Source organism: Epinephelus fuscoguttatus, linkage group LG22 (assembly GCF_011397635.1).
Source record: "Epinephelus fuscoguttatus linkage group LG22, E.fuscoguttatus.final_Chr_v1".
In the NCBI taxonomy this organism is placed as follows: domain Eukaryota; kingdom Metazoa; phylum Chordata; class Actinopteri; order Perciformes; family Serranidae; genus Epinephelus; species Epinephelus fuscoguttatus.
The window spans coordinates 13,878,956-13,904,864 of record NC_064773.1 but is presented as its reverse complement, the minus strand read 5'-3'; the positions used below and the strand labels follow the sequence as shown (position 1 = coordinate 13,904,864).

Below are 25,909 nucleotides of genomic sequence, written 5' to 3'. Positions count from 1 at the left end.
ACTAATGAACCTTCATTAATATAGGCCTATATTTTATCTACAAGTGCACGTCACACACTGAGCGAGCCGCCTGTTAATGACGCTGTGGGCTAATGGGCATGTAGCTACTTCCATGTTTCAGATGATACGTCATGTTTGTAGTCGACCAATGAAGATGAGTTTACATATCACCTTGGGTTCGTCCTTCACCTTCTCAAAATGATCCCACACTTTGGATTTCCTGCCCGACATGTTATTAACTAGCCTGTGGAATAACTGCAGGTACCAGCCCTGGAAATTAGAGGCTGTACACATGCCTCGTCTTTGACCGCCTGCTTTTTGTACCAGTTCTCAAGAGCATGGTGGCAGGTAGCGTCTGCTAAGCAACCTCAACAAGCATCGTACAGCCTTTTTACCTGAAATCCTGAGTTCAGAGCTGATCTTCTTCCAGGAGCTGTTTATAAGGGTGTCATCCGTGGGACAACTGGGGACAGCCCTAATTCCTGTAAAGGTCTGGAGTGTAAGATTTCGTGGCATCTAACAGTGAGGTTGCAGATAAACTTCTCTTGAGTGCCAAGTGTGTAGGAGAACCACAATGGCCGGCGCAAAAAAAAAAAAAAGGAAACGTGAATGGCCCTGTGTAGAGCCAGTGTTTGATTTGTCTGTTCTGGGCTGCTGCAGAAACAACGTGACGGACCCTGTGGAAGAGTACTCCCTCCATTCATAGTAATACTGTTTAAACGGTTCATTCTTCTCTGACAAGAACACAACGATTCTTGTTTTCAGGTGTTTAAAACTAATAAAAACACAGTTAATGATGCTAATAGATGCCCCTAACTCCTACACACTGGAGGTTTTTTCTTTAATCAAGTGAGAAAATCTGCTGAGTCAAGATGCTGTTGAATAAAGTGCCATTCACTTGATGGTTGTTTACTTTGCCGGCATTATGTCTTGGTCTCAGTCCTGACACTTGTTACATCCCAGCAGCCTGACACTGACAGTGGTCTGTAATGAATATGGCTCAGTTCCCACTCGAGGCCACTTGGCCATATGCATCTTATTTCATGGCCAAACGTCCTGTGGATCCCAGATGCTTGGATGCACTGCTACTGAACAGTTTGCTCATAAAATGTGATGTATTGCACCCATAAAAAACTATATAGCAATATGAAGATAAAGAAGATAATCATGACTTTTATCTGCGATGCCGTGATCAGACAAATAATGGAGTTGTGATTTAAAAGTTGGCTCGCAGCAAAGAAAACTTGTTAAATCGCAATCATTGTGGCACTAGGAGATTTGAACCAGAAAATGCACCTATATCCCTGGAAAATCACACCGGCTACAGTCAGGGTGTCCAAAACACTGTATTTTCTACAAACGCTGTTTTATTTTTGTCAATGGGAAAGCTGCAGGCATTGTGTTTTGATTGAATCACAGAGCCTTGATCTTGTTTCTTGCTTTGGGAGAGAGGTTGAAATGTCTCATCTAATAAAATCAGTGAATGAATAAAAAAAAAAAAAGGGCTGATGATAAATTAGATTTCCCTTCGACTTTGATGGTGTCAAATCTAACTCGGATTATGACACTGATAATACGGGAAGGTTTGAAGAGGATGAATCAAATGTAATGAGCAGATGGAAACGATCGGCTCAGGCTCGTCTAGGGTTTCCTTGGCTGTGATTTGCACCTCTCAGCCACAAGACAGTTGGTGCTAGCAGGTATATTTCAGGAGGCATGCTCCTGCCTGGAGTCAAGCAGCTGGCGGGCTATATCTGTTACAAACATACATGCAAGGGTGCAAGATCTGTGCCCGTGGATAATGCCCATGTGTCTGTCTCTCTACTCTCACTTTGTTTTCTTTCAGCCTTTCTCACAGTTTTTCTTTTTGCCCTTTTCTCGCACTTTTCTAACTCTTTCTCTCCCACTCACTCCCCTTTGCCCCCATCTGAGCCCTGGCTATATTTAGGCGAGCCTCTGTCTTTGGGAAATGGACGCTGAGTGTCCTGACGCAGACGTAGGTAAAGATACAGGACAGAGGGGTGTAGAGTGGCATGGGCTTCCCATAAATTTCCCCCCACTCCCCTGCTGATATTTTGTGAACTCCTTGTTTATGTGTGGCCTCTGAGTGTTGCTTTAGTGTCTGGTTAAAGACATACATAATCATATCCCTCTGCCCTGTATGTGAGAAGAATATCTGGGACTAACAAAGCAACCCCAGTACTGTATTACTTCCACACAATCCTTTGCCACATGGAAATTCCCAAGAATTTTCCATTGCAGCGTTGCCCAGGCAACCTTGGCAATAGCTAACAGCTGTTTGGTCGGGAGCCCTCTCCCCCGCGCAGGAAGCACATCTGTATACAGTAATGTAAAGCCAGAGGAGTGTAGCTTTAAGGAAGTGTTGTAAATCAGGCGCTCCCTTATTTCATCGATTATTTATTTATGAGGCTTTTATATGTCTCAAGGGGTGCTAAGAAAGAAGCTACCAAGCTAATCAATAATCAGTAAAGTAAAACAGTGTACAACACACTGAGGCAGACACAGAACAAGATACAGAGGAGATCGTAGGAGAGACATAGGAGCAGAGTGTTGTGTGTGTGACTCAAAGTTCAATATCAAACCCTGTGGCTCATGCAGCCTGTCGTCAGGCCAAGTATTTGTGGCTTTCCTTTCTTGTCTTTTAAGTCCATGATCACACATTTGTTTGTTGGTGGAGAAAATACTGCTGCTGGTGGGGCTCAGGGAGACTTTGTTTTGTAAACCTGTTGAATACATAAGAAATGGATTATTAAGCTAAAAACAAGGCGAACCTGACAAGAACAATATAAACTAATTGGCTTGTTAAAAGTATGCAGTTATACTGAACCACTCACGCTCTGTATGTCAACAAATTATATGCATCGAAGAGTAAATAAAGTTTTAGATTTGGGAAATATGCTTATTCTATTCCTGCAGAGAGTAACTGTTCTTTATTTATGAGGGGGGAGGGGTGGTGCAAAATGGGGGAGGCATGTCACAATTTTTTAAGCACTGGGGAGGGACTTATGTTTGCTTATTTTGCCCTAGGGGAGGGACATACAGCCTCATACAAATACACAAATCTAAACCCTAAAAACCTGGGGGAACTGCCCATTGGTCCGACATCCCATTGTTCCGACCATATTAAACCCATTGTTCCGAAGTCCGTTCTGAAATCATCATGATGCCCCGTGGTTAAGGTCTGGTTAGGTTTAGGCACAAAAACCACTTGGTTAGGGTCAGGAAAAGATCATGGTGTGGGTTAAAATGAAAAAGAAAGTGACAAACACATAAACCGTGAGCCTGCTCAGCCTCAAGCCTTTCCCAGCTGACCCAGAGACCATCAAGGTAGAAATACGCCCGCCGGGAGCCGTTCAGCACCGCGGACCGTCGGACTAATGGGATGTCGGACCAATGACATGGACCCAAAACCTGGGTCTGTGTACTTCGCGGCCATTCGTTTTTCGTTTCAAAATAACAAATTGAAACACTTTTGTTTTTGAAATGACCAAACGAAAAGGAAAAAAACAATCCGTCTCCCGTTTTTTATTTGATAATAAAGAAAAGAAAAACAGAAAACGAATCGTTATCCATTATCTGTTATCCGATTTAATTTGGGTTTAGTTGGGATCTGTGGTGATTTTGTAACCAAAAACGCAAGAATCAGAATAATCCTACTCCAGAATGTTTGTAGTTTTCAGGTTTTAACTTTCAAACATCACAGGATTAAGATTTAAAATCTAATTTTGTTCACCATGCCAAGTTACTGATAGTATCCTGGCTGTCCACTGCTGTTTATTTGGGAAAACGGTCATTATGCCCATATTGCTAATGCTTGCTGTGTGCACGCTGTGATGCGTGTGTGTGATGTGTAGGCTTATTAAATTCTGATGGTTTGTGTGGTAGGATGGTTGGCTGTCACGCACCCATCTTCTGCTGAAGTGCACACACTGCTTGTGTGATAATGATGATGCAATTTATAGGCATGGTTTGCATTTTGCTTAAGAAATGAGCTGTTTGTTTGTTTCTCATTCTTGTACTGTTTGCTTGTTATATCGACACCCATACCAACAATTGGTGGGAATATATATTTTTGTAAATGGTTAGGGCCTATTTATGGTGGAGGGAGGGTGATGCATTTTCTCCTAGTCACTCAGAGAGGCTTGTGGAAAAACATTTGTAGCTTCTGGGAGTGTCAAGATGAAAAAAAAAAAAACACCTCATTTTTTATATCTGCTCCAATGTAGGTGATGACTTCATCAACATGGCAGCGTCACGTGACAGCAATATTTTGGTGATGGGGTTTTCGTCCCTGGCCTGTTGAATTACGTATGGAACTGTTTTGCACACTATGTAGCAAATAACCGGCAGTAATAGCTGATGAGTGCCCATTAGCTAATTTTGAAATAAAAGTTATAACTAGAAATGTGGTGAAGGGCCTGATAATAAGCCAACTTATTCTAATCACGCTAGAGGCGCTTAGTGCTCCAAATATCTTGAGTGAGACACTACGAGCCCATCTGATGTGTAATATTTTGAGAGGGACGTGGAGGAAAGTGGACCCATGATGGCCTGTGATGGCTTCTCTTGAGCCCCTTAATGGAGTCGTATCGGCGCATAAGAGCTGTTAACGCCAGACTACACTACACTACTACACTACAGTGGATGGTGTGCGCAGCCATGAGGGGGACTAGTACTCAGTACAGCACTAACAGTAGTCTGCTTGTGTAGGCGTCTAGATTGACGTTAATTGGACATTTTGGCCAGGGGGGGGATCTCTAATCTCTCTATTTATACCCACCGTCCGAGAATTGTGCGTGTGTGTGTGTAGTGAGGCAAAAGGTTAGGGTTGATGTATGGATGGATGGGTCGAGGGTTTGCTCAGAAAGTGTGAAGGTGACAGGGTGTGGAGGTTTAGTCATTTGAGCAGAGTTCAAAATGACATGTAGCAGAGAGGAAGGCAGCTGGAGGGGCGAGGATGAGCAAGAGGAGGATAAAAATCCTGATTGTATGTTCTACAATAATTTCTAAGGGATTGAAAAGACGACACTTAAATGATGTTGTGGTGTGAGGAAAAACCTGCAAATAAATCGCTATAATTCTATGTGGGGTGCCATAAGCTTTTTCATGTTTACAAGATTGTAGTTTCCACACACAACCTGACCTACATTCATGCATGCATATGAGAAGTATAATATCAATTAGCTGCTGTTGTTGTTCATTAGTCTAGCATTGTGCTGGAATCTCACCAGCAGGTGCGATTGCTCTGCAGCGATGACAAACACTTGCAGGTGTCACAACAATTCCGCCTCCTCCGATTTAATGTGTCCAGACACCTGCTGGGAGAGGTGATACAATGGGAGCTGTTAGTTCTGTCAGGATGTATATGCCTTTTGACATGGAGGGTGTGGACGAGGCAGACTTGGCGCTAGGGGGACGGCGAGTCAGTCCCAGCTAGCCGCGGTCTGAGAGTGTGAGGTCAAACGTGGGCAAGGGTAGGAAGAGAGTCCGACCCCCGGCTCTTTGTGGCAGTCTCACGTTGCCAGTGGACTGACTGTAGATAACCAAATGGCCCGGTTTGACTTTGTTAATGGAGATTTCTTGGAATGGGAGTTATTGCAAATGAATAAATCAATAAATGTACCTTATTTCGGTTGGTTTGCTTTTTGAAATGTAATATAAAAAACTGACACCTCATTCCAGCAACAAATACCTGATCTGAGTCACTCTTGTTTTTTGTCATCTTGACCTTTATTGGAAGACTGTTCCACAGCATGGCATTAATATGAAAAAGCTACATTTTAAAATAAATTTTGTTCTGGTAAGGTAATTTTCTACTCTTTTGTGCAGCTCTGTAGGGAGATCAGAAGTTCCCACAGGTTCTAGGTTGGTCGCTCTCTTCGTTGTGTCACTGCTGCTGTGATGAAAAATAAAAGATCAAGAATAATTCCATTAGGTACGGAAGCCCTGAGAGGCAAGTGAGAAAAATCATTTCTGGTGACACCCTTTTGACTTTAGCCGTTTGTTTTCTTTCTTCATTTCCGTTTCTTTTCTTGTGCACTTAGCTATACCACCTATCAGTGATTTCACTCACTGACGGCCTGACAGTGCCCAACAGCTGACCATCGGCTTTTAGTGTCAGAGCCCTTATGTCAGCCACCAGCAGGACCATTATTGGTCCAGTGCAGCACAGTGCATTCTGGTAATTGAAGGTTTTCTACCTCATGAGCAAAAGTGAATGTCGCAACTTTTTTTCTGGGTTTTCTCTGGTCATCAATTTCAAGAGTATTTGCGTCTTTCGTCTTTCTCTCCAGCTGTGCAATACTTATTTAACACTATATCTTCTTCGGTCTGCCATGTAAAGCTAAGTAAGATTGATTAGATTAGAAGTTTGGACTCGAATTTGGGCAGCTGCGGTGAGGACTCTGCCTGAAAGGGATGCTTTGCTGATTTTCAACCAGCTCTGTGTCACTGTATCTAGGCCATATAAAGCTAAAGCTAACTAACCAACATGTTTTGGTGGCTAAATATGGTGGTTAATTGAGAATTCAATTCAGTAACAGTCTTTAAAGTTGATGAATGCCCCTCTAGTTTGGCTCCTCATCTTATATGTACAGTAAATACCTGTGGTGAAGCTTCAGACACGTCAATAATACAAGCTGTTTGTCTTTGGCCATCAGTTCACCTGATTAATTAACTTCATTGCAGTCAGCTTCCTGTAACCCACACCTGCTCTATCAGTGCATGATTGCCCACCAGCACCACCCCATTATTTGTTAATGATCTCATACAATATCTTGTCAGCCCCTCCACAGCGTAATACACCCTAACATAAGTGTTCGATAGAAAATACTGTTGTCAAGGCTTCACTTTAACCCGGCTCTTCAGATCCAGGCAGGGGGCTGCGGTAAAAGGCTCTGACTGATTTGCTAAGAGGGAAATGGTAGAAGAGAGGCAGAAATATCAATAACGTCTTGCCATTGGAGATAATGAGGCCGCGAGACATTTACAAAGCCTGCAATTATGGTGTTATTGACCTCAATAAAGGGGAAGATATCATCACTTGTCTCCTTTGTGCTCCGCAGTGATACATGTGAGAGGAGGGAGAGGGGAGGAGGACAAAGGAAAGACTTTTCTAGCATTATGAGTTCGTTGGGAGAGGAAATATGTATTAGGTAGCAAATCATGCTATTAATTATGTCGAGTTTGTAAGATTTAAAATGTGTGCTTTCAAAGGAAGGAAGAAAATATGATGTAGATTTACAACATAATACACAACAGCAATTGGATAGTTGAGGCAGAGAGGTGGAAGGACAGAGGAAGTATGTATGGGAGAATGGGGATGCAAGGAAGGACCTAAGCAATGAGGTGTTATGCCATTGTTCCAACAGCCCCAAAATGCAAAACCCCATTAGTCCAAAAAATGTCTCATTGAACCAAAAGCCCGTTATCGAAAAAACATAAGCCCCATTTTTCCAAAAATAGTCACTTCCTGTAGTTGGTTTCAGTTACACAGGGATTCCCGAATGTTTTTATTGATCCCTCAAAATTTGTCCCAGCAGCTTTTCCCTAGGATCCTAGGTGTTTTTACTGATCCTTTGCAGCATTTTTCAGCAGCATTTAAGACACTGACTCCGGGTGTATTTACATACCAATCGCGGTGTTTCTCAGCAGCATTTGAGCCACCAATCCCAGGCGTTTTTATCAACCCATCATGGCTATTCCCAGTGACGTCTGAGCCACTGATCCCAGGTCTTTTAAACCACCCTTTGCAATGTTTCTCAACGGCATTTGAGCCACCAATCCTGGGTGTTTATATCAAACCTTTGCAGCGTTTCCCACCTGTATTTTAGCCTCCGATCCCAGGTGTTTTTACCTATTAATCGCTGTGTTTCTTAGCAGTGTTTGAGCCAAGTAACCCAGATGTTTTTATCGACCCATCATGGCTTTTCCCAGTGATGTTTGAGCCACTGATCCCAGGTCTTTTTACCCAACCTTTGCAGCATTTCTCAGCAGCGTTTGAGCCACCAATCCTGGGTGCTTTTACCAAACCTTCATGGTGTTTCTCAGGAGCTTTTGAACCACCAATCCCTGGTGTTTTTTTTACCAATCATATGTAGACTTTCCCAGCAGCATTTGAGACAGCAATGCCAGGTGTTTTTACCAAACCTTTGTGGCGTTTCCCAGCTGTATTTGAGCCCCCGATCCCAGGCATTTTTACCAATCCTTCCCAGCTTTTTCCAATGGCATTTGAGCAACCGATCCTGGGTCTTTTCACCCGCTTTTCTTAGCATATCTCAGTAGCATTTGAGCCAATGACCCCAGGCGTTTTTACCCATTCATTGCAGCATTTTTTCGCACTGTTTGAGGCACCAGTCCCAGGTGTTTTTATCGACCCATCCTGTCTTTTCTCAGTGATGCTTAAGCCAATGATCCCAGGTCTTTTTACCCAACCTTCGCAGCATTTCTCAGCAGTTTTTGAACCCCCAATCCCTGGTGTTTTTTTACCAACCCTTTGCGGACTTTCCCAGTGGCATTTTAGACAACAATGCTGGGTGTTTTTAGCAAACCTACACAGCGTTTCCCAGCTGTATTTGAGCCCCTGATCCCTGGTGTTTTTACGACCCTTCACAGCTTTTCCCAACGGCGTTTGAGCCACCAGTCACAGGTGCTTTAACAACTCTTTGCAGCATTTCTCAGCAGCATTTGAACCAACAAGTTCCAGGTGTTTTTACCAACCCTTTGTGGTGTTTCCCAGCAGCATTTGAACCACCAATTCAATTCAGTTTTTATCAACCCATCATGGTTTTTCCCAGTGATGTTTGAACCACTGATTCCTGGCATTTTTTACCAAATGTTTATGGTGTTTTTTAGCAGCTTTTGAGCCACCCAATCCCTGGTGGTTTTACCAAACCTTTGCAGCGTTTCCCAGCTGTATTTGAGACCCCGATCCCTGGTGTTTTTAGCGACCCATTGCAGCTTTTCTCAATGTCGTTTGAGTCACCAGTCCCAGGGGCTTTAACAACTCTTGGCAGCGTTTCTCAGCAGCATTTGAACCACCCAGTTCCTGGTGTTTATACCAACCCTTTGTTGTGTTTCCCAGCGGCATTTGAGCCACCATTCCCAGGGGTTTTTATCAACCCCTTGTGGCACTTGTCAGTGACGTTTAAGCCACCAAACCCATGTGTCTTTTCTAGTGGCTTATGTGTGGGTGTTTTAGGTCAAAACACAATCTTTTCCTAACAATAACCAGGCAGTTGTTGTCGCTGAACCTAACCACACGTTCACCACAGGGTTGTTGAGAAATATAGGATATCCGTGGTTTTCAAAACATACAATGCAAACATTTTTTGGCAATTGAATTGTCTGACTGCAAGAAGGGTGTATTTTCAGAGATTCGGGATTTCGAAGCAGTGGGTGTTCATTTTTGGGCTAATGCCTTACACAAGAAGGATTAAGGGAGTATGAGAAAGGAGGGAAAGGCAGAAAGATAAAAAGGACAGAAAGTGACTGTTTGTCTTCCACAAAGCTCTGTCAGACTGGCTGCTTATTAGATGCCTGCTTCATCGTCAGAGCCATCCCCCCAGTGGCTCAATTACATCCACGCTCCCATCCTCAAACATCCCCATCTTTTTTTTTGCATCTCCTCTGCTTCCTGTAATGGTGTCAGCCTTGTCTCTCTCTAAGAACAGATTAGAAGCCCAAATTACTACTATCAGAGGAGGATTTAAGGTTTCAGCTGTCTCCCAGTGCTAGAAACCATGACTTCACAACGTGACGAGACAGGGAGGAGGGAAAAAGAAATAAAGCAGAGTGTTTGCTGTCGGATGCTTCGTTCGTGACGGTTTCGGTGGTATTAAGAGATCAAATGTGGATCCGCAGACTGGGTTCTGAGTATAAAAACATGAGGATGTTTACAAGACGAGAGGGCGCTGGAGTGGAAACTCCGAGATTGGATATTGAGCCCCGGATTCTCGCTGCTGCTCGCACACAGGCGTGCCGGGCCCCAGAGCCGACGTGGGGCCGACTCTTTGGTGTTTCAGTCGGAATGATGTAGCGTCCAGCATTGCTGGATCAATTTTCTGGACTTTCACTCAGCTTGAGGTGTTTACATGGTGTCAAGTTTATCCCTCGGTAAAAACAAAAGGATACAGAAAATAAACAGATTTATTCTAAAGCTATAGAAACAATATAGGCGTGCTTGAAATCCTGTGTTGCTGAATGACAAGTAAGGTCGTTGTAGAGAAAAAACAAACCCTGATATGCTTCTCCTTAGGTGTTATTCTTTCTCTTCCCCTGTTGATCAAGGGTCTGGCATGCAGGCTGCATGACATTAGACTATTAATACTGAGAGTTTCAGCTGAGATGAGAGGACTTGATGCAGCTACTGCCTGCTAACCAGCGAGACTGAAGAAGTGCTTTATGACAAACTGTTCCAGTACTTTGACAACCCAAAGCATACAGTCTACAGGGTATTTATTTAAAGTTCCCTCGCTGCTTTTCTTTCTCAAAAGAGCACAGAAGTAAGTTTGATATGAAAGTATAGACAGGACTCGGCAGAAAAAGCTTTAAGGTAAAATCTTCCCAATCTTCTCTCCATGAACTCCACCTGGGAAACGTCTTTTAAAGTTGGATTACAAACTCTTCCAAACTCCTTGTAACATCCCAACTGTGAGCTTTTCATCTAAACCTTGAATGGAGGTAAAAGTAGAAGAGAAGTATTAGTCAAGGACAGTTTGAGGTCAGCTCTTTATGAATACCCAGAAAAATATTCCAGTTTATCACAACTTTGGTCTTGTTTTCATAGTTTTGCCATTTCTATCTGTAGTAATAAGACTGGAATCACCCAAGTTATTTATTCTACAAACATGACGACATTTAAGTGGGCAATAAACAAGCAGCCAGAGAACCAGACAGGTTGTGAACAAGCCAACAGTTCAGCCAGTTTAGAAGTCGGTCTAAACTGTGATAAATCTATAAACAGTATGGGTAAAAGAGTCTCACTACAAGGTCCATAAAGTAGCTGTTCTGGAGCTTTCAACTGTATATGGAAGTTTTTCCAGTTGTCATGGTATCGTAAATGTTAGAATTTCTATTTTTCTTCTTTAACAACTTCTTAACCAAAAGTAAAAAATACCATTCCAGCTTACATCGCAACTCATATTGCAACATCTGTCAAAATAATTGCAAAATTTTTTTTTTTTTTTGGCGTATCGTGCAGCTCTAATGATAAGTATATTTCAAGGCGCCCTATGTAAGAATGTGGCCAAAACAGTTACTGCACTCAAATTCAAAATACTGCCACGAGTCGTGTCCACCCCCCGTTCGAGCAAGTCCGGCTTCTCTGCTGCTAACGCTGCTGCCGGGATACAGCGGAGGAGGAGACGGCTGCTAATGCTATGTACTGGGACACTGCTAATGCTGCTTGCCGTGCTGCTAACGTTTGTTTCTCAAAAAAATCAGTCGGGTTGATGACCCACCTGCACATACGCTACAATGTATGATCGAAAATGAATAACAGTTGAAAGTATTCGAAATGTCCATCCCCGTCTAGCTATGATGCTAGTTAGCCAACTTTGGCTAAAGCTTACCTGTCAAGGAGAAGAGTAGCCACTTCGACATCCGATTTCAAATTCTTCTCCGCTTTCAACTGTCTCCACTGTTCAAAAGCATCTCCTATACAGACCCTCGCTTTGCCTCGAGTTGTCTTGGCGTTTTTGGGAATCAAACGAGGTCGTTTGGGTTTAGTTGCACCGTCAGCCATTGTAGCTCAGTCGTAACTGTAACTGATGCTGAGACTCTACTGACTGTGTGACTGGTAGACGGCGGTGGGTGGCGCAACAGGCCAAAACACAAATTCAAAACATAAACATGATTTGCAGACCGTAAATTTTTTTTTAAATGCAAATATTCTGGCTGTACTATTGTTGTCAGTGAGATCAGTATGTTATATGAACATTATTCCTTAGTCTCTGTGACATATTAGGATGATTGTATGACTATTTGCTTTCAATTTCTTACATATAGCTCCTTTAAATTAAATAAAATTACTATTAATAATAAAGACTTAATGTTCTAACGTTTTAATCCTCTGACTGCTAACATTGTTCGTCAGCTCTGTTTTGAATATGAGAGCCTCTTCAATCAGATGTGTTACTACAGGCATGTTAACTTTGGTGTTGTGCTGCTCGATATAATGAGAATAAGCAAAAAATATTAATTGAAATTGTAGATCCTGAATTACCTTCATTTTACAATATATTGTCTTAGCTTCACATATACGAAATGTCCCCAAATGATTACTTTAAATGTTCTGCCTAAAGGCCACAAAATACGCCCCTATTATTTCTAATGTATAACCCCACACCAGCGCCAGCGGCGGCTAGACGCAATTTAGCACTCTTGGACGCGCCACCTCGTGGAACTTCACACCACTGTCCTATCGCCAGCCTTGCTGCCCCCATAATTAAATGAATTCTACCCCACTCACTCTCTGCTTGTACATACCAGCTCCAGTAGCAGCTCTTTTTCTCTGCTCCTGTGGCAGCTTGACTCCCCTCCTCACCATTGATGTATAAAGCGAACTCTGTAGCTGTTGCTGTGTCTCGTGTGTGATGAGGAATGGATGAGGACTCGTCGTCGAGATCGAGAAATATCCCAAACTAAACGACCCACAATCTTGTCATTATAAAGGCAATGGCCAAAACGACACTTCCTAGCAAGTCATAGCTCTTGAGTTCCGCACTTCAGGTGAGAAATCAAGTTTCATTAATGGCTGTCGGCACATGAAAAAGCTAATGCAGAGGTGGAGGAAGTACAGATCTTTCAGTAAAAGTAGTAATAACTTTGCGTGGTTGTCTGTTGATGAGCTGCAGTGCTACGTGTCAAGTGTGTGCTCGGGTCGCATTTGCTGTGTGTCACATGATGCGCTATGCCACGGTGGCGCTGGTGTGTTTTCAGCTTAACCAAATTATTTTACCAGCACATTATAGGGTTACTATAGGATTTGCAGTTTGGGATTGGAACCTTGTGTCAATGAATCGGGTTGGGTTGCAGAGCTTCTTGGTTGTATGTGCGGCGGTGGTGCACGTTGCGGTGCCAGTTTAAGAGGAGGTGTTGATCTGACTTTGTTAGATGGAGAAGACATGATAGCCAAAACTATGGAGAATAGACCCAAATTGTAGTGAACCACAATGGTTCTTTAATAATTCAGTCCAGAGTGTGAGTTATAGCTGCTCCTCATTTAACAATCTTGATTATTTCATTGGTTTGCTGATAAATGAGACCCAAGAGGCTGTGATATTTATAGTTTTTGAGTGTTAAAGCATATTCACTTCCTGAGCCCAATCGTCCTACGATTGTATTAACCTCGCTGAAGTATATTAAACCTCAGCACAACAACTAAAGGCCAGAGGCTGTGGTTTTAAAGTGTAGAAACAGTCGCACACAGCTGGGCCGGAGGGGTAAATGTGGTTAGAGGTACGACAGTGCTGCTTTTACGCTGAGTCATGCTCTCTATTCTGGGACTGTGTCCACTTCCTTGTGTTCACCCCTCAGATTGGACAGTTGGCTGTTAACTGGCAGAGCGAGGTCATTTGGTTTTCTTCTAATGGTGAGTCAGAGTGCTCTGTAAAAGTTGTTCTGTTTCTCTGATCTCTTTGGCAAATAATGCTGAATAAATCATTGTATGGGTAGAGTTGTATGCCCAGGCGTTTGCAGTACACATCACTTCCTGTGTAATCCACCCTATTCATTTTCAATTGGAATAATAGCAGACAATGAATTGTTTAATTGTTCATCATAACCTATCATATTACACTACCCTAGCACTACCCCTCATAACAATGTGATCAAACTAATTGCTTTAAAGTAAAACATTTTAAGGCTATATTTGGATTTTCCCTCCGTTTTTTTTTTTTTTTTTAATTATTATCTTATTCTGTCCAAACAACTCAAGTTTTACAAAATTTCTTCATCCACACTGGGTTGCAACTAAAGATGTTTTGCCTAAAAGTGTCTGAAAATCGTGAAAAATGTTGATTAGTGTTTCCCAACGGCCAAAATGACATCCTCAAATATGTTATTTTGTCACACAACCCAAAGATATTCACTGTACTGACATAGAGGAGTGAAAATATCTACATTTAAGAAGCTGGAATTAGAGAATTTTGAGAGATTTTTTTTCTAAAAATCTACTCGAAACAATTAATCGATTATGAAATTAGTTGGTAATTGATTTAATAGTTGACAACTAAACAGTTTATTGTTTGCAACGCTAGTCCTCAGTAAAAGATAGTAAATTGTAAAGGCAAATATTACATTTTTCAAAACACCTATTTGAGATCTCATTGCCATTGATTCCCCTTTGATATAATGATGAAGCAGTGCTAACAAAACAAAAACAAACCTGTAGTCCGCCATTGTTATTGTTGTGTCTGATGTATGCTCATTACATAAAGCAACAATGGGCATAGGCACATTTAGGAGATGATGTCATCATCCACATAGGCACAAGAGTTTTTAAAAATCTGCGCCTTTGATTTTCTAAAATTTCCATTTTTGTGACCTAAAACTAAGGCTGCTTTCAGACCTAGAGTTGTCTTGCTTTGGTCCGAATCGCACCAGAGTTTGTTTGTAACTGCACCAAGACCACCTCCTCAAGAAGGTCTCGGTCTGGTTGTTTTGGTGCACACCCGAGTGTGATTGCCATGTTCACACCTGCCCAAACGAACCGCACTTAAGGGGCAAACGAATTTGAGTTTGATTGAACCGAACCAAACAAGCCAGGTGTGAAAGTCTGATGTGAGCACTGAGACTAAACCACAACAGTAAAGTTAATGGGCGCAAAACCAAAACAATAAACTGAAAGATGCTAAAATGGAAAAATTACACAGCTCTTTGACTTATTGTTGATGTAAAATATTGATTAGTGCAGCTTTATACTTTAAAGTCTCAGGCGCTGCTAATTGTTCATACACTAAATTGTCATCCAGTGCTTTGTCATGCACTGGTCCATCACGCTGAGTGGTGGGTTGTATAACACACACACACAAATGGGTCACACCCACTTCATTACATTAAGAGCTGCACCTGTCCTGGTGACCTTTGACCCCGGGCAACCCCCCACTGCCCTCTGAAAGACCCACTGCTCTGGTTACATACAGAAGAGATGCATGCATGTACACACACACACAGTCACACACGTGACAGCTGTCCTAACAGAGGCAGCTTCTCTTCCTGTCATTAGGGGAATGGAGGGGGGCTACTCTGGCTACCCATCAGCTACATGGGTCAAGCACAAATGAAGATACATACTCACTCATCCTTATGAGGAATGAGCTAACTGAGCAGTCTCACGTACTTTCTGAATATATTTTGTCTTGTGGGTGTGTTTGTGTGGTCTGCAGAGGTGTGGTGTGGCACTATCTGTGCTTATATTGACAGCGCTCACCAGCACCTCATCTAATTTCACACCATTTAACCCAATGGCACATTTGTGCCTGTGACTGAGAACATGGAAAGAACTTGATGAAATTTCAATGTCATCTTTTCAGCATTCGGAGCCCTCATATCAGACGATCTGTTCGTCTAAACTCCAACCAAGTGTGTCTCCGACTCTCTGTAGTCAGTGAACCTGTGATGATCTGTGCTGCGTGAATCTTGAGTCACATTTCACTATCGCAAACAACATGCTGAGGTAGACAGGTATCACAGCTTCTCATCTCAACTCCTACAAGTATAAAACTGGTCCAAGAGGGCAAGAGTGGGTGTGTTTAAGACTGGCTCAACACAGAAAAATGTGTGTGGAATCACCTACTGTAGTGATTTTATGATGAATGAGTTACCTTTCTTTAAAGCCTATGTCTGTTACTCCTAGCCTTGCCTTTTTCTGAAAGAGCTACCATGCACATTTGCTAGTCCACTTTGGCAGATATTTCCCACCTGGCAGAATGACCTGCCTCCCTTAAAAGCACTTTGATTTAATTGTATTTCATCCTGAGAGAGCCACTGCTGGCTAGAGTTATCACAGTGGAGTTTGGAGTACTAGATGCCGCCAACTGGTCAAACACAAACCTGACTGCTGCTGCAACATGTGGGCATTCATTCAGACTCCCAGCAAGTGCTAGTAGCCACTTGTGTCACTGAGAGAACAAAGGACAGGATTGTTTAAAGTCATTGACTTTGTAACAACAGATATGTTGCCAACTTCCTGGCTAGTCTGAAGAGTGACCAAGGGAGTGGGAGATAGAGAGTTCGGAAGTCTAGCAGGAATTTTGTAATCTTGTGGCAACAAAGTACTATGCAGGTGAAGTGATTATTAAAGATGATAAAACTCACTTTGTACTTATCGAAGAGGGCTGCAGAGGCTTCATAGGCAAGTCAACTACCAGGATGCTTCAAGAAATGGGAATTCGAGGCTAAGCCCAACAGGCCATCAAAGCCTTCTCTGGTGCAGCCGAACAGGCAAGCCAGTGGTTATGGATCAAGAGGACAGACGCCTCTTGGGCCTTGAAATATCACTCCCAACAGCAGGGTTCAAGGGAGTTAAAGCAGATGTGGCCGCACCTGGGACGTAAGGTGTTGCCGATGAGCCCCTTGGAGGTGTCGTGGGCCTATCATCGAAACACCAGTAGGGGAGGTTACCTTCCCGATGGCCCCAATGAAGCTTTTACCTTCCCTAAATCCCCACCCTGGGGTTTATAAGTGCGTAGGCCTATTGTCCGTCATATAGGTTTGGATTTATTTTGACAAGGTGCAGCTCCTAATAGAGTTTCACATTTGTTTTTCTGCGACTAAGCGACCAATGAATTCTTGCCGACTACAGACCTTTCTAGTAGACGAATGTTTGGTTGACTATTAGGGGACAGCCTTACTTCAGATGTTGTACACTGCGTTCTTACAGATGGCCCAGTAAGCGAGTGAATCAATAAGTGACCACAACTGGCAACAAGAACAAAAGTAGGGGTCCCCAATGATTGCCTCTCAGAAACACCAGTCTGCTCCATAAGTGGGTGATAGTAATGACTCAGTGAGACAAGTGTGAGAGAAAAGAGGCTTGTGATGCCAGCAGGTCTCACACTTGGCTGAGTTTCACATGGCTCCTCACCCTTCCAGCCCTGCAGTCTGCAACCGCTGTGTAGCCGAGTGGCTCTACATGGCTCACCAGCCATTTTGGAGGCTTCCTTCCTCTCTTCATTGCCCCCCTCTCCAATTTCCCCAAGGAGAGGGACAGAGAGAGGTGGGGGCAGGATAGGAGCTGAGCATGGGAGGGGATAATGATGCTATCTCGTTTTTCCATATTGTGGTCCAAGTTTCCATCCCCTCGTTGTATTTTTTGAGGTAATTTCTTCATTAGAAGACATTTCCTTGATCTGCCTCTGTTTATAAAGAAACATACAATCAACTCTGTCTGCACTTACGTGAAAGCCACACATCCTGGTGCTATGCTGGGAATGTTTGTCCTTTTTCTGGAAGAAAAGGAAGATGGTTGTTTGTGGAAGTGGCTAATCAGAACGCTGCTTAGCCTTTCTGTTTTTACCCAGGAGATTTTATTAAACCAAGATCAGAGAGATTTCAAACTTGCAGCACAAACTAAGCTGTGAGTTTTATCATATTACAAGCTGACCTCATGTCCAAACCTCCAAGCTGCTGCAGACAAGCGAGGGAACTAATCACTTTCTACCACAACCAGTGTAGTTAGGCACTTTTCCCTGGATCATGTTTTATTGTAACTGTAATCTCCTCACAAGTGACTCTGCAAACACAGGATTAGTGTCAGCTAACTCATGGCTGCAGCTATCCATATCGAGACATCCAACTAAACTTGGATCAGCACCTTGCGATGTGTTGTCACGGGTAGACCACGAGGCAATGGGCCACACTACCTCTCCTACACAGTGCAAGACACATAGCCTTAGAGGTCATTTTGTGTCTCTTTGTGTCTGTTTTGTGTCTTTTTGAAGTTTTTGTGTCTCTATGATTGTTTTGTGTATGTTTGTGGTTGTTATGTTTGTTTTTCCAGTTGATTGTGTCCGTTTAAGGTAATTTTGTGTCTTTTGTGGTTGTTTTGTGTCTCCTTGTGATTTTTTTTGTAGTTTTTTGTGTCTCTTTTCGGTTGTTTTGTGTCTCTTTTTGGTTCTTTTGTGTCTTCATGCATTCGATATGTGTTTTTGTGGTTGTTTTGCTCATTGTTGTAGTAATTTTTGTCTCTTTGTGGTTGTTTTGTTTCTTTTTGTAGTTGATTGTGTCTGTTTGAGGTAATTTTGTGTCTTTTGTGGTTGTTTTGTGTCTCCTTGTGATTTTGTTTTGTAGTTTTTTGGGCATCTTTATGGTTCTTTTGTGTATCTTTTTGGTTCTTTTGTGTCTTCATGCATTAGATTTGTGTCTTTTTGTGGTTGTTGTGCCCATTTTTATAGTATTTTTTGTCTCTTTGTGGTTGCTTAGTTTCTTTTTTCAGTTGACTGTGTCTGAGGTAATTCTGTGTCTTTTGTGGTTGTTTTGTGTCTCTTTGTGATTTTTTTTTAGTTTTTTGGGCGTCTTTATGGTTCTTTTGTGTCTCTTTTTGGTTCTTTTGTTTCTCTTTTTGGTTGTTTTGTGTCTTCATGCATTCGATTTGTGTCTTTTTGTGGTTGTTTTGCCCATTTTTATAGTAATTTTGTCTCTTTGTGGTTGTTTTTTTTTTTCTTCTTTTTTCAGTTGATTGTGTCTGAGGTAATTCTGTGTCTTTTGTGGTTGTTTTGTGTCTCCTTGTGATTTTTTTAGTTTTTTGGGCATCTTTGAGGTTCTTTTGTGTCTCTTTTTGGTTGTTTTATGTTTTCATGCATTTGATTTGTGTCTTTTTGTGGTTGTTTTGCCCATTTTTGTAGTTATTTTGTGTTTCTTTGCAGTTTTTTTGCATCTCTGCAGTCTTTTGGGGTCTCTTTGAGGTAATTCTTGTGTCTTATTTGGTCATTTTGTGTCTGGTTGTGGTTGTTTTGTGTCTTTTCGCGGTCTTTTATGTCTCTTGAAGTCATGCGTGTACCTCTGAGGTCATGTTGTGTCTTTTTGGTCATTTTCTGTCACTTAGAAGTCATTTTGTGTCCGTCTGGCTGTTTTGTCCAGTCTTGTAATTATTTTGTTTGTCTTTGTTGTGTTTTTGTGTCTTTGTCAGTATTTTGAGTCTCTTCCTGTGAGTGTGTGTTATTTTGAGTGACATATTGCAGGTGAAGGCCAGGGGGTGCACTGACACTTTGGGCTCCCGTGCCTGTGCCCTGTAGGCCCATTCTGTAATCTGCCCATGTATGTTCTGCAACACTAAATGTCCCACACTTACAGTAGGTTTGATGAGCTGAAGCACGCTCAAAGAATCTTGTAAAAATGACAGTTAATTAATGAATTATTGATGGAATGTGGCATTGAGCATTTCTTCTTTGATGGAGCATAACCATACACCCACACACACTCACTGTTTTCACATTAGACACCTGTTGTAACGGCCCACCCCTCTTGCTTAAGGCCAAGTGGGCTTATTTGAAAAAGTCACGTGCGTAACAACCCTAATACACACCTGCTCGCTATGGCCAGTGGACCTTATCTCAACCCCGGAGCTGGCTCCATGTACAGTAGTCAGCAGACAACAATCCTCAGTGAAAATCCACTTTGAAGTCATTTGTAGGAGATTATACCCTCTTATTTTTACATGCACCTGTGTGTGTGTGTGTGTGTGTGTGTGTGTGGATATATTCAGACGTGATTGTGACGGCAGGGTTAAAAGAGCTATGTGCTGACAGTACGCACATCCTATATCTGCCCTCAGCCACTGGCAGCTGTCCCTCAGAAGGCTAAATATACTATGTGGCAGCTATGCAACACGTTTCCAGCGTGAGCTAACCCTGCTCACATTACACTGTATTTTTTAAATAAGATAACATGGACAGGGTTCGTGTGTCAAAGGCCCCTCAGCAATGTGGGAGGTGAAGAGGTTAATTCACACTGTGGGGGAGAAAGGGTCATTTTCTTTATGGATTATGTCATGTATTTTTAATTGGCTGTAGTAAAGGAGCTGGGGGAGGAGGGGGGGGCTCGCTGGTGTACAGTGTATTGTTTTCAACTGTTATTTGCAGATGAGCAGCAGCAGGTTGACAAAAGGGATTTTATTACTTGTGGACATTTCTTTGCTCCATCAACACTTGATTAAAGTCCTTCAACTAGAAAAAAATACTTTCAAATTTCAGTGAGTTTAACTTAGTTTAAAGGAATAGTTCAACATTTTTTTGTTTGCTTTCTTGTTGAGCGTGACATGAGAAGATTGATAGCAATATTACATCTTTTTTATAAATATCAAGAAACTGCTAGGAATCAGTTAGCTTAGCTCAAGCACTGGTAACAGCTAATTTTAGCCTAAACAAACAAAAAAAAAGACACATTTTGGTGCTTTGCCCTCAGTAAAAACACAATGTGACATTTTAACACTCGTTTTTTGTACAGCTTGAACAAATAAAAATGTAAATATAATAATAAGTATATAATAAATAATGTCAATAGACTGCTGCAGGGATGATTTTTTTTTTTTTATTAGCATCGCTAATTTCCATTTTGGATTATTGCAGAAAATTAAGTCTGTGGCAAATGAGTTTATGGTACTTACACATTTTGTTCAGCAAAATAATCGTAACATTAACACCACCTTTATGATATTTAAAACATGAATGTAATTGCCAGAAGTAAAAAGCTAACATTAGGCTATGCCCCAGCTATTAGGCTAAGTTAACCATGCTATGGTTGCATAACTTTTTTTTTTTTTAAAGATATTTTTTAGCCTTTAATGGATAGGACAGACAAATGTGAAAGGGGGAGAGAGAGAGAGGGAGTGACATGCAGCAAAGGGCCACAGGCTGGAGTCGAACCCGGGCCACTGCGGCAACAGCCTTGTACATGGGGCGCCTGCTCTACCACTAAGCCACTAAGCCACCGACGCCCCAGGTTGCATAACTTTAAGGTTGCCACCATGACAAGAGTGTAAAGCCACGTTCAGAGTGATGACATTCTCTTGTCTCATTTAGCAGCTTGTAAGCAAGCTGTTTTAACACCTAAAGCTCCAAAATTCACAAGTACTATATTTACTGATATATTTTATGTCTGAGAATAAAAACGTGAAAGTCTCTGAAAGTGAAAATGTGTAAGTTTGTGTTAACTACAGACTTCATCTCGGGCATCTAACCGTCAAAACCCTTTCAAAAGACCCATCAACTTCAAGACGAGAGAAGCATGACTGCTTAAATGCAAACTCTTCTCTGGGTGTTAGCGCTCTTTCCTGCAGCACTCTACTGGTAACTTCAGAAATGCTGTTAGGCAGATTTTGTCTGTGTGTGACAGAGCCAGGCTAGCTGATTCCACCGTTTCCACAATAAGCTAGGCTAAGTGGCTCCTGGCTGTTTCAAATCTACAGACATAAAAGTTCTATTGATCCTCTCATCTAACTTTCGGCAATAACAACCCGGTCTCACTCCAAAGTCGGTGAAATCCGGTGCTTGGGCAGTGACTTGAGACGTCAGACACTGACAAAAAAGCTTATTTTGAAAGAAGTCAATGCATGTAACAGGTATAACTTGACACAACGTCCCAGAACATCGACAGCCAACGTACCCAGGATACCTTTCCCGTCGTATCTAAACGTGGAAAGTCTATGGTCAAACATCGATATCTGATGAGATCAGAGTGAGAATGTGCTGGCAGTAAAGTGAAGAAGTGTATTTTTAAAATATCAAGCAAATTAATTTGTGATAAGTTGACTTGTCTAAAACAAGTTCAGCACATCCTACATACACTAGCCTCAGTCTACCTTTTACATTTTAGAGATAAACATAAATAACTCTGTACAGTGCGCGTCAGGTCATCTTTCACCTGCCACGTAAAATGATTCACTGGTGTTTTGACAGTGAGGACTTGGATACGGTTTCACGTAGACATCATGTACACTCACGCACGCACACACATAACCTGAACTGAACTGAATATCAGGAGTTCCATATAAGGGACCGGTGTCCTTGGAATCCCCATGTCTAAGTTACAGGGCATAAAGTTGATTTATAACAGTTTAGACACGCTTTTAATTACTGTTTAGATGTGTTCGTGGACACATGCAGACACTCACAGAGAGGTCACAGAATACTACTGGTTATTCTGAAGCTATGCTGGAATGCAACAGCAATAAGATTATTTTTCACTTGAGTAAAGAAATCCAATATTGAGATTCAGTTTTGTAAAAAGGTTCCTCATCTTCTGTATTATTAGTATGACATTGTACAGTATAAACTGGTCTTTCATGTTAGTCTGGCCCAGGTGTTATGATGAAATGATGCATGAACTGACTTGTAAAAACCTTCGAACACAGAAAAATATTATAACTTGTACCTTCAAGACTTGTACACATGTAGCACACTCATCTTAAGTTAACCTTTTGACAGATCTGGGGCACCCTGGTAGCACCCTAGTAGCTGACTGGGTGAGCACGTATCATTAACGCCTCGTTTCCACTTGCATATGTGAACGTAGACGAGGCAACCGGTAGTCCATGTTAGGGGTCGCAGGGGGGCTGGAGTCTATCCCAGCTGACATCGGGCGAGAGGCAGGGTACACCCTGGACAGGTCACCAGACTATCACAGGGCTGACACATAGAGACAGACAACCATTCACACATAGTCTGCTTTTCTTTGGATGGTGGGAGAAAGCTGGAGTACCCGGAGAAAACCCACCCTGACACGGGGAGAACACGGGGAGAAGGGGGTTTGAACCACTGCACCACCCCGCCACCTGTGCTGTTGTGTTTGAAAATCCAACGATAACTTCTGTTTTTACAGTTTCTAGTCATAATAACTGGTAATGGAGTGTTTCTCACCCTTTGGTTTAGGTTTTGTTTTTGTAATGCAGCTCTTGTGATTTGAAATTTGTGTTCTGTGACATTGTGATCAATCATTCAGCCTTTATTTAAAGTGAAACAAAAGTCTAAACTCTATCTCTTTCCCTTTCTGTCCTCTGTCTCATCAGAAGAATACATTAACCAGCATCTCGCCCCCGAGCATGGGACACTCATGCTGACATCCACGAATAGCTCTCGCCTTATTGCGCAGCTCATGTGGAGTAGAGCAGTGTATTCACTTGACTAAACATTATTATTTCATGCTTCCCCTCCCTGAATCTATACCGCTTTTTTAGCATATTGTGATAGTAAGCAGTAAAGCTCAGGTCATGTGATCGTGCGTGTTCAACCTGAATGAGATCAGAGCCATTCAGCAGATTTGATTAGGCTGCGCAGGCCAATGGGAAGCTTTCCATTAAATGAGGATTGATTGGCTAAGTGATTATTTTTTGTGTTCTAGGATAAAGGAATGGGTGGACCAGATGCAAAAAGAGTTGATCACATTAACAGACACAGCCAGTGGAATTGACAACCTAATAACGGTAAGCATGACTTTATGTTTTTGTGTCTCTTGTTTTGGACCAATTAAAAAAAAGTTTGTAACGATTGCATTTTAAAGTTAAACTGAAATTTGAATTCTCTTCACTTTTGATGTCAGGTGATATAAATAACAGGGCCATTAGTCGACTAGTCTCCTGCATGTTTACGATATTAATTGAATTATTAAGTTATGTATTTTGGGCGGGGCAACGCAATGGTTTGAGTTGAAGGTGTGAGAAAGAATAGTATCAGTAACATTGTTAACATGCCACACACTGAGCGAGCCGCCTGTTAATGACGCTGTCGGCTAATGGGCATGTAGCTACTTCCATGTTTCAGATGATACGTCATGTTTGTAGTCAACCAATGAAGATGAGTTTACATATCACCTTGGGTTCGTCCTTCACCTTCTCAAAATGATCCCACACTTTGGATTTCCTGCCCGACATGTTGTTAACTAGCCTGTGGAATAGCCGCAGGTACCAGCCCTGGAAGTTAGAGGCCGTGCACATGCCCCGTCTTTAACCGCCTGGAAAACAAGAGGTCGGGTGCTTAATTTCCTTTTTGGTTTATTTATAAATTGTCTCAGCTATGATTTCACCATGCTAACAGCGATAATGCTAAGGCTAAAGATGCTAACGTTAACACTGTTCATGTTAACCAAGCTAATGCTAGCAATTCTCATGCTATTTATGATAATGGTAATTATGCTAAGCTAACCATGCCTATGCAGATGACTCCCCTTTGCATAGACCTTTCAGTAATTACAATAAATTTTTAGTTATTTCAGTTTCACTCCATGATCACAAAGTTGAGTCGGCAATAATTAAAGGAGCTTGAATGCTACATCCTGACTCTGATGTCTCTGTGAATTGGAGTTTGGCTTGCTGTCAAATTGTGGTTGCTACACCTCAAGGAGGACAATAAATCTCTTTTGTAAGGGGAGTTTTTCCACTGCAATACCGTGAGTGGCCACTGGGAAAAATTAGATGCAATGCTAAGCAGTGTTCCTGGGGGCCTGCACCTATTGACTTTCATTTGCACTGTTTTCGTGGTGCTGGCCATTTCGCACATCTCTGTGCGACCAGGGATCTCATTCATAAAACAGTGCATAGGATCCATACTCAAAATGTACGTATCCAAAAGCCAAAAATGACTTGCACTAAAAAATATTCAGCAATTTCTTCAATCGGGCTTCCACCTCACCATCTGTGTCTCCAAATGTTTGTAAGCATGGATCAAAGTTTCTCCCATCAAGTCTGTTTTTGTAGATCACAACTTATGCGTGGGAAGCAGCGCACACCTCTTTCAGGCCTCGTTCTTGTGCATATGCAGTGTTTCTAAATGAGATTCCAGGTTGTTGCTGTTTCTCTTTCATGAGTCCAGTTGTGGTGAAGGCAAATGAACAAACTGTCAACACTCATTGACGTTCTGCAAGAAATGGGACTAATGGGACTAAGCGATGGCTAACTTTCGCTTTGAAGCTTGGTAAACTGCCCTTATGCCTGTTGCAATATAAGTAATATATTTTTTAAATTTTGTTTTTAGTGCCCCCATATATTGTATTATAGATTCACTAAGACAGAACCAGAAATATTAATTTTTGTAGGGGACACTGCCGCTGCAAACAAAAAATATTAAGTTTAAATATCTCCTTTTTGGTTATTATAGTTGGGACTACAAAAGAAAAAAATGAATAAAATGAAAGAAAACAACATAACGTGAAATAACAGAGAATATAATAAAATAGAATACATTGATAAAAACACCATGGCTATAATGATTTCTTAGCTTAATTAATTTTCTTTAAATAAAACCCATTAAACAGATTGAGTATCGACAAGATTTATACTTAAAGTCATTGCTTTCCTTACTCTCACTAACCCTCCTTGTACGACCTCAGCTGTCACAACACATCAGCGGTCTATATATAGCATCTTCTCATTAGACATAGCGCTGCATCATTTCATTTCATTCTGCCAGCCCAATGTACACGCTCAGATAAGATCAGCGTCATGACTATACAGTAACGGCCATAGTCCTTGCACACACACCCACACACAAGTCCACATCTGACAAGAAGAAGAAGAAGCTTTTTAGATCCACATTGATTGACATAATGCATCTGGCACTTTTGCTTCCCGCTCCCTTCGAGAATATAATCAGTCGGCTTCAAAGCCTCATGGAAATCATTACAAAATGCATTTTTATTTGATGTGGTGGCATGACTTGTCAGCAGAAATGAGAATTAAACTCATCTGGCGAAATTTTGTGTAACTGAAGCCTCTCAGACTGTTGCTGTAACAGGAGCTGATACTTTTGGGGACGCCCTTGTTTAAACCAAGTGTACTGTACACAGCATGCACAACTTAAAAGGAAGTGTTATGAAGCTTGTGAGTTAATAATACATGTGGAGAAATTATCCAGATTGCCTGTGCGGTTCATCCTGTAAATTACAACTGGAGCGCCTT

At 41.9% G+C, this 25,909-nt stretch overlaps 1 protein-coding gene across 1 annotated transcript in view; it reads left to right on the top strand.

The window, feature by feature from the left end:
• cacna2d1a (calcium channel, voltage-dependent, alpha 2/delta subunit 1a) overlaps positions 1-25,909 on the top strand; it is a 171,913-nt gene that overhangs the window by 5,747 nt on the left and 140,257 nt on the right. The window contains exon 2 of the mRNA XM_049566230.1: positions 23,359-23,440. Coding sequence (XP_049422187.1) covers positions 23,359-23,440 — 82 coding nt within the window. The remainder of the gene's footprint in view (positions 1-23,358; positions 23,441-25,909) is intronic.